The sequence below is a fragment of the Populus euphratica genome, unplaced genomic scaffold (genome assembly GCF_000495115.2).
Source record: "Populus euphratica unplaced genomic scaffold, PopEup_1.0 scaffold152.1, whole genome shotgun sequence".
In the NCBI taxonomy this organism is placed as follows: Eukaryota; Viridiplantae; Streptophyta; class Magnoliopsida; order Malpighiales; family Salicaceae; genus Populus; species Populus euphratica.
In genome coordinates, this window is record NW_011500040.1 from 324,961 (window position 1) to 339,782 (window position 14,822).

Consider the following 14,822-nt stretch of genomic DNA (forward strand, 5'->3'; position numbering starts at 1 on the left):
TATTATCCTTTGTTAGAAGATTATTTAAAGGCTTAGATAGTACACTAAAATCTTTAATGAACCTTCTATAAAAACCAGCATGTCCTAAGAATGATCTAATATCTTTAATAGATTTTGGTATTGGAAAGTTAACAATTAACTCGATTTTAATTTGTCAACCTCAATTCCTTCTAATAAAACAATATGACTAAGTACAATGCTGTTTGTTACCATAAAGTGACATTTTTCCCAATTCAGTTCAAGATTCTTCTCTTCACACTTGCTCAAAACCTTTTATAAGTTAGTCAAACAAACATCAAATGAATCCCCAAAAATAGAAAAATTATCCACAAAAATCTTAAGAAAATATTCAACCATATCATTAAATATACTAAGCATGCATCTTTAAAACATGGTTGGTGCATTACATAATCCAAAAGGCATTATTCGATATGCAAAAGTACCAAATGGTCATGAAAATAATCTTCTCTTGATCTTCCAATGCAATTTCAATTTGGTTGTAACCTAAATAGCCATCTAGAAAATAATAAAATTCATGATCTACAACTCTTTCTAGGATTTGATTTATGAAAGGTAAAGAAAAATGATCTTTTCTAGTCATTAAATTAAGTTTCTTATAGTTAATGCATATGCACCAACCAGTAACAATCCTAGTATGAATTAACTCATTGTTCTTATTTGTTATCACAGTGACTCTAGACTTCTTGGGTACAACTTGGATAGGACTTATCCATTTGCTGTCAGAAATAGGATAAATGATTCAATTATCTAGAAGCTTAATGACTTTATTTTTCACTACTTCTTTCATATTAGGATTGAGCCTTTATTGCATTTCCCTAAAGAGTTTAGCATTTTCCTCCAAATAAATTCTGTGTGTACAAATCAAAGGACTAATTTCTTTTATGTTGGCTATGGTCCATTATAATGTATTTTTATGTATTTTCAGAGTTTGTAATAACTTACCTTCTTAATGTGCATTAAGTTTAGAAGGTATTATTACCAGAAAAGTTTCATTTTCTCTCAAAAATGATATTTGAGATTGAATATCTCAAATGGCAACGACTTCAAATCAGGTTTGGGTGGTTGAACACTTGAAAGTATGGACTTAATTGATCGTGGTGGCAATTCCTCAATTTGTGGTCTCCAATTACTTATCTTTGATTCTTTCTAAAAATAAATCATTTGCAAATCATTAGATTTATCAATATCAATTTAACTAGAAGTGGTTTAAAATTGATCATGAATTAATTTTTTAATAAAGTCCACTTCCTATAAATCATTATCATCTCTAGGTTGTTTGCAAATGTTGAAAATATTTATCTCTAATGTCATGTTTCCAAATGATAGCTTCATCAGTCCATTCCTATAATTAATCAATGCATTAGAAGTTGTAAGAAATAGACGTCCTAAAATAACAGGAAATGAATTACATGCTTCAACAGTTTGTGTCCAAGAAAATAAAATCCACAAGATAAATGAATTTATCAACTTGTACTAACACATATTTAATTATTCCTCTAGGCATTTTTATAGATCTATCTATAAGTAAAAGAGTTACAGAAGTTGGTTTTAACTCACCTAAATTGAGACTTTAAAAAACTAAATATGAAAGTAAATTCACACTGGCTGCAAGATCAAGTAAGACTCTTTTAATTTTATGTTCTTCAATAAAATAAGAAATTATAGGACAAACAGGTTCTTTATATTTCAAAGCATTATTGTTCTGAAGAATAATACTTACTTGTTTGGTTAAAAAGGCTTTCTTTTTCACATTCAGTTTCCTCTTCACAGTGCATATATCTTTTAAAAATTTAGCATAGGAAGGAACTTGTTTAATAGCATCCAACAAAGATATATTGATTCTTACCTGTTTGAAAGTTTCAAAGATTTCAGAGTTGTGATTAACTTTTCTTTGTTTGATCATGACATGAGAAAATAGAAATGCTAGCGGGGAATCAATCTTTTCTTTACAAATTTCAAATTCAACCCCTTCCTTACCCTCAGAGATTGACTCATCATCTTTCTCACAAAGTTCAAGAATGGGTTTTTCAATAACCTTACCACTGCGAAGAGTAGTGACTGATTTGACTTGATCTATGTATTGGCTTCCGGAACTACTTGCGTTTGCATTATATTGCCTTTTAGGATTTTGTTGTGGTTGAGATGAAAACTTATCTTTCTCTTAGAAACTGAGAGCAGATGTCAATGTTGCAAGAGTATCTTTAAAATCTGTTATGTTCTGAGCAAGTTGAGTATTAATTGTCTCTTACTTTTCAATGAATACATGCAATGTTTCTCAAGATTTCTTCTAGGAGGTGGAGCATAAGAAGGTGCATATCGATGAGAATTTTAAAAATTATGATATGTTTGAAATAATTGTTGTGAAGTTTATACTTTGTTATTATCACTCTTCTAATTGAAACTTGGGTGATTTCTCCAACCAGGGTTGTATGTTTACGAGTATGGGTTGTAGTTGGCCTTTTGAAAACTATTTAAAGCATGAGATTGTTCATAGAGGCATTTCTTAAAAGAATGCAAGGTTGGACAATTATTGGTTGAGTGTTCATTTGTTTCGTATATTTGACACACAATATTTTCAACAGATTTTAATTAACCACTCTTTTTCAATTCTAGTGCTTCGACTTCTTAGGCTAAAGATGCAAACTTGGCTTAGAGGTTATGATCTTCCCTAAAGTTATATATACCTCCACTAGATGTATAAGGTTGAGTTTCACTCAGTGCCTTATAAATACCCGCGATGTTCTAATTTTGAGCATTTTCAGCTAACAAGTCTAAATACTCCATTGCTTCATTAGGGTCTTTATCTTCAAAAGTTCTATTACACATCAATTCAACCATTTGCCTATTTTTAGGTGTTAACCCTTCATAAAAATATGAAATCAATCTCCATGTTTCAAAACCATGATAAGGGCAAGTATTAAGCAAGTCTCAATACTTATCCCAACATTAGTAAAATGTTTCTTCTGGTTTTTGAGTGAAAGTGGTAATTTGTCTTTTGAAAGAGTTTATTATGTGAGATGAGAAAAACTTCTTTAAAAACTGTTGTTGCATTTCATCCCAAACACGAATGGATCCTGGTCTCAAATTTTGTAGCCATGTTTTAGCTTTATCTTTTAATGAAAAAGGAAAAGGCTTTAATCTGATGGTGTTCATGCTACAATTTGAGTCATTATAAGTGTTACAAACCTCTTTAGATTCCCTTAAATGCAAGTATATATTTTCTAAATTTAAGCAATGAAAAGAAGGTAAAAGTTGAATAATGTCTGGCTTAAAATTAAAATGAGATGCATCAGGAGGAAAACCTATGCATGATGATGCACTTGTTCTTGTGGGATTCATATGGTCTCTAAGTGTTGTAACATGATTATTCTCAATATTCTCATTATGAAGTGATTGATTCTCTTTTTCGGCCATATTTTTTGAAAATGATGAGGATACCCTACAAAGTCTACCACTTAATGTATGTAACCACACTCTCATACACGTGTAGGAATAGAATAAAAAGAAGAAGAAAAAAAAAGAAAAAAAAACAAGAGAAAAAAAAAACAAAGTTATATACAAGAAAATTGAAAAGAGAAAATAAAATAAATACTATAATTTATACAAGAACTTAACTCCCCGACAACGGCACCAAAAACTTGACACGACCAAAAGATTGATGTCTTCTTCCAAGTGCAGAAGTGTCGAAGTAATAACCCGGCAAGACTAGGGTCGAGCTACAGGGAGGTTAATTGTATAAATTGTAAATAAATAGAATATAACAACAACAATAGTAATAATCATAACACTAAATACTAATAATAATAGTAATAGTAGTAGTAATAGTAGTAGTAGTAGTAGTAACAATAATAAAAAAGAAAAAAAAGAAAAGTTGATAAGAACTTTGAGATAGAAGATTAAAGATTAAACAATGATAACAACAAATGTCAAGGTTAAAGGATCCATTAATGGTATGTCAAACAAGTATAGTATAAACTCTTATTATTTAATTGGAAACCACACATAAAGGAGATTCCAATCAGATTATAAATTATTAACATTATTACATTAGTTATCTTATTCGATTAATGTTAATACTTGTAAATCTTGTCAGGCATTCATAATTATAATTTATGTTAACAACAAATCAAATTCATTTCATAGCTTAGGTGTCGGTTATACCATACAGTATAGGCTATAAGAGTGCCAAGTATTTGTTGTACCAAGTGTTATACAACATAAATCTAGATTAGTCATTTAACAAGTAAAGTATTAAAGAATGAACAAGATAATAAATACAAAACATGTTAGTATCAAACCTTAAAATTTATATTAAGTTTACACTATAATTATTTTTACACCATTAGTATAACCTTTTCACCTTGACATAATAAACTTAGTTAAACATAATGAAAGAAAGAAAAATAAATAAACAAAATAAGAACATAAATAAGATAAAAGTTAATCAAGTAAAGGAAATGAATTGAAAAGCATAAACTTAATATTAATAAAAGTAAAACTTAAGCATTACAAAAATACAAAGAGAGAAAGCAAGAGCATGATCTTGATATGGAAACCCAGATGTCTAAATGCATGGCAAATGCCTCCTTTTATAGGCTAAAATTGGGAACTATTGATTTGATGACTAATTAATGAGTGGGTGGCCAACTCTTGACTTGGTGATAATTTTTATCTTCTTTTGTCTGCCCAAAACATCATTGATAATGTTAGAATTGGAACCACTTGAAACATGAAAGTTGTAAGAAATTGTCTCAGCTTTCTAGGGAAAAAAAGGAGGTCATTTGGACTTCTAAAATTTCAGATATGGGTCAAACACTGAAAAATACACGGGTTGTAGGACAGATTCGGACTTCTTTGTTGTTGCTATAATTTGAACTTAAAAATAGCCTTTTTAAATCTTGGGTTCCAATGAAAGTTGTATGCCTAAGTTGTATGCCTATATCTTACCTTTCCATCCATATAAAGTAGACCTAAATATGAGATCTACAGTTCCAGATATGACTCAATTACTGAACAATATTTCAATTTAGACTGCACCAATATCTTTTTTTTAAGTTTGGTCATCTCTTTGTCCTTTCAATTTCAGTTCTTAAATTCATCAATCAATTCTTTTATTTATGTGATAGGCCTGCATTTAAAATGAATATTTACCACAAATTAAAGGTATCTTATATTATTAGATATGTTATTATAAAATATGTTTTAGTTAAGGAGTTATTGATACTTCAAGTGCAAAATGATGATATAAAACCTTGATAAAAATGCACTTTTAAGTACTAATCACACACTAAACTAACCCGCATAAGAATTCCATATGAAAAGATCACTCATGTCCATGTAAAGGTTCATATGAGAGTTGTGTAAGTGATCATTAGGCTTTAAATCATTAAGTTATCTTTTTATATAAAAAGTGTTATGCTTTGATATTGACTACATGTTGTCTTAATCAAAAGTAACTAATGAGAAACTATTAAATATAACATAAACTATATGAAAGTATTTGAGTAATTAAGAGAGGATTTATCACTCTAGGTAAATTAGAAAAAATATTTTATTTGTTCTTAAATAGTATTGATTGTGAAATCTTTAACCAATATGGAATGAAATTTAAAAAGAGTTTCAAATCTTTAAACAATCAGTAGTGTTAAAAAAATATGACTTAATAAAGTAAATATACTTCATGTTATAATATTTAAATCAGAACATTCTTGATAAAGTGATAATAATTATACTGAGAAAATGATAACTAAAAAATTAAGTCAAACCACTTATAAATTTTTAAATATTTAAGAGATCATGATCTGTTACTAGATATTGTATTTGATCTTTAAATATAAATCAATTAATTATTAAATTGGTAATAAATTAATTTATTTAATCCTATTTTATTTAGAATTATGATTTGTATTTGATTCAACTTATTAGAAAATCTAATTGGTCATATACATTAAAAAAATATTGGTTAGAAATTAAAATGAAATTATTAATCAAGTGTGATTTGATTGTAAATAAATTTTAAAAATTAAAATTTAAAATGTAATTAATATAGTGGATTATAATTTTAGACCTAGAAAAAATTAAATAGAAACTTAATTGAATAAAATTTTAAAATTATCTTATATATAATATTATAAAAAGAAAAATTTTATATTTTACTATTTCTAAAGTTTTTAGGTTTTCTTATAAATAAAATGATATGTCTTTTATTGTTGTTTAAAGATCACTAATTTAATTTTTTTAAATTTTAGGACCACTAGAAATTTATATGGTCATTAATTTTAAGATTTATATGATTAATTAAGGTGTGCATAAACTATCAAAAGAACTACATTAATTTAAAAAAAAATGATTGCATGGCTGCCTGATGTAAACACTTAATGAAGAGAAATTATTAAATTTGCCAGGAGTTGTGTTCCATCCTCTGCCAAGAACACAAATGTAGGATGAAAATAATTCGTAAATCTCGTATTTTTATGAGAGAGAATAGTACAATTCATAGCATATTGAATAATTCATCCTTTATTGAGATTGATCACCTAGATTATATGATAATGAACTATAGATTTATACCTATATATTAACCCATTGTCCTGTGACATGCCATCTTCAAAGGAATAGGAGGATCAGAAAAGGCTCCTGTAGATATTTGCTCAAAAATAAATTTGTTGGCGGCCTCGGTGTAATGAATTCCATCCCAAACGACTCGTACCGAGGGATCATCGCATGAGCCCACGGTTATCTGGGTGCCATTTACTGTGATTGTTGCTCCACATCCAGCACTGCTACTGTAATTATACAGGCCTCCGTAGCCACAGCATGCTACAAGTGGAAGCTCAAATCCTACAATATGAAACGAAACCACATTAAATATGACAATTTTTTAAAATAAATACGAGTAAAATATAGGGTTTTACATACCATGTTTTTTGGGTTCACTGAATAAAGAATACTTCACAGAATATACATCTACATATGTGAATGCTGCTGAAGGAAAAGCCTTCCTGAGTTGAAGTACAGTCTCTTTCAACTCATAATTGAAGTATTGAGCTACTTCATTATAAGACTTGGCGCAACCAACACTGTCTTTTTCAGCAGAAGGAAAATTGGCTAAAACATAAGCAAGACAACCAATTGGTCCTGTATTGTGAATCCAGAATGATCTCGCTCCCAAATTGTATATGCTCTGCATCAAGGTAACTATCATGTTTTAGATGCATATAATATTTCTACGTGATAAAATGATTGCAGAAGGGATAGAATTCAGATATCAGTGGAAATTTTGTACTGGCCATGTAAAACAGTAAAAAATAGGTTCTGATATCATTTGATTAGAAGAAAAACAGGCGTGGTGGGTGTTTGTGAACAACAAAACAATAAGCAAAATTAAATAACGAAAATAAGATTCGAGGGGAAAAACAATCTTATTAAGTGTTTTTTCTTGTATATTTTTCTCTACGCTTGTTGAATTATACTTCTAATTATAAATTTATTTATAGATTTCAAGTTCTAGACAAAAAAAAAAATTATAAACTAGATAGTAAATGTATTCTGCCAACTTAATCAATTGATCAATTTTGAATCAATAGATTAAATTATTTAATCCAACCACAATACTTAATTAATAGACTAAGTCTTTTATTTTCTAGAAAACCAAACTCTAGTTTATTTTCAAATAAAATAACTGGTAATGGGCATACACTATGAATTACGATTAAGAAAAGTGAAGACAAAAACTCAGAATAACAGATGTTGGGGAGGAAAAGGGCATAGAAACTTGTTACCTTAACATTTGTCGAGAATGTATTGACAATGTTAGGAACAGAGGCATTTACTTCCTCAACAGACATATCTCCGAAAAATCCAGCTCCAAGATCATTTTGACCAATATCGAATGTGTATAAAGCTTTTTGAAAATATTCCTCCTTGGGCATCAATTGTGCAAATACCCCTCCTACAAACAGATCATGGCTTAACGAGAAATTCAATTTATTGCCAATTATATCTTAATTAATTGAACATCAAAATTCCAGATTAATTAATTAATTAATTAATGCTTACCTTGTTTCCTAATCAACTGTGATCTGTCCTTTAACTGCACGAATTGATTATATTGCACTAGAAAGTAGAATGGACTGAATCCATTATTGGCCGGTATAATCCTAGCTGGCAATGTAATGGTGGATGATGCTGTGGCAAAATTTGCTCCGACAGTAAAGTTGGTCCCCAGAGAGTTGAGGTAAGCACTAAGAAATGAGAGATTCAAACTCTTTGCTGATACATCACAATATATATAGACTCAATTGTCAGTAAAACATTATTTTTCTAAATTATATTTTAAAGTTTCACTTAAACTTTTAAATTATAATAATTTTTTAATATAATATCAGAATTTTTTGAACAAATAGTTACCAATTAAAATCTCATCACTTTTGTTTTATTTAATAAAATTAAATACAAGATAGTAATGAGTTTCTACCTATTTCAAAGTAAAATAATTTCTTTAAAATAATATAAATTATATTTTAAATAATTATCTAATAATTTAAAATTTAAAATTAAAATATTTTTTAAAAATATCTATTAGCTATTCAAAAAAAAACAAACAATATGAAAATAAATGAATATTACTCTTCCAAGTCTCAAAGTATAGTATTTTGTACATGGCAGTTGGGACTACCCACGAAAAATAAGTGTCCAGGGATCCTTATGGCCTGACCATTAATTAGCACTCTATCAGAAAGCAAAATAATTTATAAGCAATTTTTTCGTATTAAATTTCATGCAAATTAATGTGAAACGTGTAAGTGGTAAAGTGAATTCTCATAAATTTTAAATAATTAAATTCTTTAAAATAATAATAATAATAATAATTACCAGCCAGTAAACCCCACCAAAATCTTCAATACACGTCAACAAACAACACATCTTGTGACCAATGTTGCTAAGTTATAGTTCTATTTAGTACTGTGCTAGCATTTTAAAGTATTTTTTATTTATAAATATATTAAAAAATATTTTTATATTTAAAAAATTATTTTTAATATTAGCCCATTAAAATAATTTTAAAAAATAAAAAAATTTAAATTTAAATAAACACAATCTACACCTCGTTTCCAAACAAAATCGTCGTCCCTCCTTGTCCTTTATAGACGCAGAGGGTTTCTAAGAAGAGAGCAATGAATAAGGCATTTGAGCGGCTGATCGCTAACTATGTCCTATTCAGAGACCTATCTATTTGTCAGAGTCAGTTCTATAACCTCACAAGATTTGCCAATGTCTATTCATATGGCCACTAATAAATTAGGCAATGATATTAATTTGTTCTAAGCTGGACCTAAAGGTTCGAAACTTACCGACGAAATCTATAATCAGCCGTCCATCGGAGAACCTCCCCACCGGCATTTGAAAGTAAGTTTCTCCATAGGGGGGATTAAGAGGAGGGAAGGAAGCAACGAATCCTCCTGTGTCCGAATTTGAGTCACCAAAGTTAAAGATAGCTGGGAACTCACAACTTTTCAGAGCACATATCGGGTTCAAGATGGTAGGTAAAGTGAAAAAAAAGAGGCAAAGAGAGGAGATGTTCGTCATGGATAAGCTAGTGGTAGAGAACTCCGTAAGAAATTTTGAGATGAGAGCTACGTTGAGAGGGGATTATATCTAGGGTTTATAAATGCCAACATTTCGCAATCATGGAAGACCTTTCAAACCTAGATTTATGGTCAATTTCTACATGAACGCCATTTTTATCGGCGTGACATATTCAATGATGCGTGCAGTACAAAGATTAATCTATGCACCGACGTTATTATCACCGGTTGTGTAAGAAATCATTGCATAGAGTTTCGTATATGGATAAGCAGCGTTGAGGTTAAGAAAACTATTTGGTTTATCATCGCTAGAAGATTTAGGTATATTTGTTTTATAAAAAATTTTAGGGTAAAGAAATAGTTATAGATAAAAAAAAAATTAATATTTCTAGTACATTTTATTTAAAATAGACTATATTGTATGGTCTTTATATATTTAAAGATTTTAATGGGTTTTTAATTAATAATCACCCTATAGCTTGGGATGTATGGTCTTTATATATTTAAAGATTTTACTGGGTTTTTAATCAATAATCAGCCTATAGCTTAGGATAAACATTTACTCTTATAAATAAATTTGATATTTTAAATTTATTATAGACTTGTATAACAAGATAAATTCAAATGAAAATGATCATTATAAGTGCCTTGATAGGGTTTATCTATTTTAAAAAATGAAAGAGTTTTTCACAATTTATATATTGTGGTGAAAATACTTCCAATTAAAATTGGTGAATATCTAAAAAAAAATTTAAAAATTTTCTAGTCAACTCCTGATATTTAAATATCAGTCTACCCTGATATCAAACATTTATATCAGGGTGTTGACCATCAATTCTTATAAATAAAAAATTTTAGGGTTATTAAAATACTGGTCAAGTTCTTATGAATTTAATAAATTGATTATTAAATCCAAAAACATATGCAAAGATATTTTTGTGCATATAAAAAATATTAAAACTTACCATATATTTTTATTTGTTATATGATTCTTTTTAAAGACTTTGTTGTATACACACCAAATAAAACACATTTTTATATTATTTCTGAATGATGTCACACCATTGTGAAGATGAAAAGAAATAAAATAAAATAGATCAAAAAATCATAGCTAAAACAATATTCTTGGAAAGAACATGAATAACACTAACCTAAATTTTACCCAGAAATTGATTAGCTTACTACCAAACCCAAGAATGCAAACCAAGCCTTGAAATCAAATCTTTTCTATTCACATAAACCACATTGTCATATCATATATCATTAAATCAAAACCAATAACTAAAAATAACAAAGCATAGGAAACATGCATGAAATCTTATTAAGTTTATCCATGCAATTTAGATTTAAAAATTATTTTCAAAACATATTTTGGTTATGACCAAAACCTTATAAACCCATGATTAATGGCATGGCTTATTAATGCATTAACAAAACTAAGAAAACAAAAACATTATTTTATCAAAAACTAACTAACTAGAAGGCTTTTATTACATCAAAAAATTCAAACACATCCTTAAATACTTTAAAGAACAACATACCATAGAATAAAAAAACTGGAACAAAAAAAAAGAAAGAACGAGCACCTTTCTACTTTTTAAACATTTCAAATATGTTTCCATGCTTGTAAACATAAACACAAATAAAATGACAATCAAAATCAAATCAAGTAGGCCATATGGACTCCACTTTTAGGTTAAAAAATATACCTTCACACCCCTAGAGCTATTATCGTCCTTCTTTACTTTTCTTTGTAAAGTTTTATTTTCACAAACTTGTGACCCTTTCAAAGATGAAGAAAACCTTATGTTAGGCTCATAAACCATTACAACTAAGGTATTTTCTTAGTATTTCTCTCTCTTTTTTCACTTTTTTTTCTTTGAATTATAAGGGTATTTATAGGGTTTTTTCTAGGTTTTTTAAGGATTCCTTCAAAGATTGATCAAAGCTTAGCCATTTGATCAAAATAAGAAAGTTATAGATAAAAACTAATAGCAGAAGCTCTTGTACTAAGCTAGTTTTGCAATGGTAATTTTGATTTTGGTTTTGCAACTAGGGTATTTTCTTAAAAAAGGTTATATGCTCTTAAAAATTCAGTTCCTCTTGTCTTTAATGAGAATGCTAATAATGAAGATAAGACTAAATATCATTATTATATCGATGACAATGAGCATACTACATGTGTTATGTTATCTAGCATGTCACTTAAACTTCAAACACAATATGAGAATATGGATGCTTATATAATAAATATGCTTCTCAAAGAGTTGTTTGATATGACTAGTAGGACTGAGAGGTATGATACCTCTAAGGAATTGTTTCATTGTAATATGAAAAAGAGTTCCTCGATAAACACCCATGTATTGAGGATGATTGACTATTTTAAAAAATTAGATCAATTGAGTTTTGTCATGGACCATGAGTTAAGTGTTGACTTGGTCTTGCAATCTAGGCATAAAAGTCTACTTAGTGCATTAAGAATGACAAAGGAATTGTCATCATTGTATCCAGGAAAGCCATTATAAGAGGAACTGTAAGGGGTATCTTGCAACCACGAGGGTTAAAAAGTTTATTGAAGTTTTTGATTCATGTGTGTTTATGATTGAATAAAAGTAACATGAACTTACAAACTGGTAATGAATTAAAGGTTGTTGCATTAACTTTGCCTATTGAGTTGATACAAGAACTTGATGAGTTTTATTTTATTCTGGCACTTTCTAAAAACATCGTATCCATTTCTAAATGGGTTTAAAATTATTATTAAGAAAAAAAATTCTTTTCATAATAATGATATTTATTATGGATGTAGTACTTATACAAATGATTTAAAATTATTATTAAGGAAAAAATTTCATTTTATAATAATGATATTTATTATAGATCTAGTACTTATTCAAATGATTTGTATATACTTAATCTTGAAATGCTCAAGTTCAATATAAATAGCAAGAATAATATATTAGAAAATAAATATCCATATTATATATGGTATTGTAAACTAGATCATATCAATAAACCATGTTACATAAAAACAAAGTTATTTAATCCTTTTGATTATGAATCATATAAAACTTGTAAAGTTTGTTTGTTGGGTAAGATAACCAAAACATCATTTAATGAAAGAATGAAAGTTTTAATGAATTGTTAGGTTTTAATACATATAGATGTACATAGACTAATAATGATTTGTGCATTATATGGATATACATGTTTCATCATTAATGACCATATTGGATATGGTTATATATATTTGATGAAAGTTTAAATCATTTAATAGATTCAAAGAATTTAAAAATAAAGTTAAAAAAATTAAACTGAAAAAGTATTAATATACTTCAATTAGATCGATGTGGAGAATACTTCAACCATGATTTTTAAGATTATTTAAAAGAGAATGAGATTATCTCATAATAGACACCTCCTACAACACCACAACATACCAGAGTTTTTAAAATGATAAATTGCACCCTATTGGATATGTTGTAGTTTATTATAAGCTAAATAAACCTTTCACCTTTCTTATAGGGCTATACTTTATAAACTACCACTTACCTTTAAAAAAGAATTCCATCAAAATCTATTGATAAGACTTCATATGAGTTATGGAATGGTAAAAGAGTAATCTTATCATATATAAAGATTTGAAATGTGAGTAATATATATTATATATATCATCCCATTAAGCAAAAAAAAAATATCTTAAAATATGCTATCTTTTTAAGGAAATAATTTGTTTTTAAAATGAACAATAAGAGAAAAATAAAACTTGAAAAAGTTCAAGAATCATAAACCGATATCCAAATAGAACTTGAGCATGAGCTTATAACATTTGATGTTCAGCTTGAAGCTTAAAAAATATAAGTACTTTGTAGATCTGGTAAGACACATCATGCACCAATAAGATATAGACTTTTCATAGAAGTTGAAAATAACAAGTTGATTATACTTATTGAGCCTATTAATTCATAAAACCAATATCTGATATTAATTCTAAGAAATGGTTTGAGACCATAAAATCTAAAATGAATTTCATGTACACTAACTAGGTATGAACCTTAGTTAATCCATTTGAAGGGATAAAACTTATTAGATGTTAATGGATCTTTAAGATAAAAACTGATATGGATGGCAATGTACAAACTTACAAAGCTAAATTCATTGTTAAAGGTTACAAATCAAGATAAATAGATTAATTATGATGAAACTTTTCAGTTGGTAACTATGTTAAAGTCTATAAATATTTTTCTTGCTATAGTTGCATATCATGATTATGATATTTGGCAAATGGATATCAAAACTATATTTTTGAATAAAAATGTTCAATATATATATATATATATATGACACAACTTGAAAGTTTTCAATCTAAGAAATTTTCCAAAAAAGTATGCAAGTTATACAAATTCATTTATAGGACTTATGTTTATAAAAAGGTTAGTGGAAGTTGTCTTATGTTTATAAAAAGGTTAGTGGAAGTATAGTTGTTTGTCTAAAATTATATGTAAACAACATATTATTAATAGGAAATGACAACCTATATACTAAGAATAAAGATTTATAAAGATAGATATAAAATGTTGCTTGGATTGTTCCAATCCAAGTACATAAATAAGATGCTAAAATGATTTAGCATGAGAGATCCAAAAGATAATATTTAATATTTCACATATGATACTCTCTCAAAGGATGTATGTTCTAAAACACAAATTAAGAGGGATAGGATGAAAATGATTTCATATACTATGGATATAAGATCCATAACATGTGTGATGCTATGTACAATACCATATATCTTATATTTTGAGCATAACAAGTAGATATTAATCTAATTTAGGTAAGATTTATTGAAGATAGTTAAAAATATTATTAAATATATAAGAAAAAATAAGAATTTTTTTCTAGTCTATGAATGAGATAAACTAGTAGTTTATAATTATTTGAATGATAGTTTTCAATCAGATATTGAAAATGATAAATGCAATTAGATTGTGTTTTACTCTAAATAATGGTAATGAGCTGGAAGAGTTCCAAATAAAAGATCAAAATAGATTTTACGGCTAAAATTGAATATACCTCTATGTTTAAGGGGACAAAAAAGATTGTTTGGATCAAGAAGTTTATCAATGAATTAGGTGTGGTTTCTAGTATTATTTATCTAATAGTTATGTATTGTGACAACAATGGAGCCATTGCACATGTAAAGGAACCAAATTC

The 14,822-nt window shown here is 27.8% G+C and overlaps 1 protein-coding gene across 1 annotated transcript; it reads right to left on the minus strand.

Annotated features, from left to right (window-relative positions):
* Positions 1–6,465: 6,465 nt before the first annotated feature.
* On the minus strand, positions 6,466–9,690 carry LOC105107232 (esterase-like). Its single transcript, XM_011001084.1, has 5 exons — positions 9,375–9,690; positions 8,080–8,292; positions 7,803–7,972; positions 6,940–7,204; positions 6,466–6,861 (listed from the first exon to the last, which is right to left on the minus strand). Exons 1-5 carry the CDS (start codon positions 9,607–9,609, stop codon positions 6,599–6,601), a joined length of 1,146 nt encoding a protein of 381 aa, XP_010999386.1. The 5' UTR covers positions 9,610–9,690; the 3' UTR covers positions 6,466–6,598.
* Between the last annotated feature and the right edge of the window lie 5,132 nt (positions 9,691–14,822).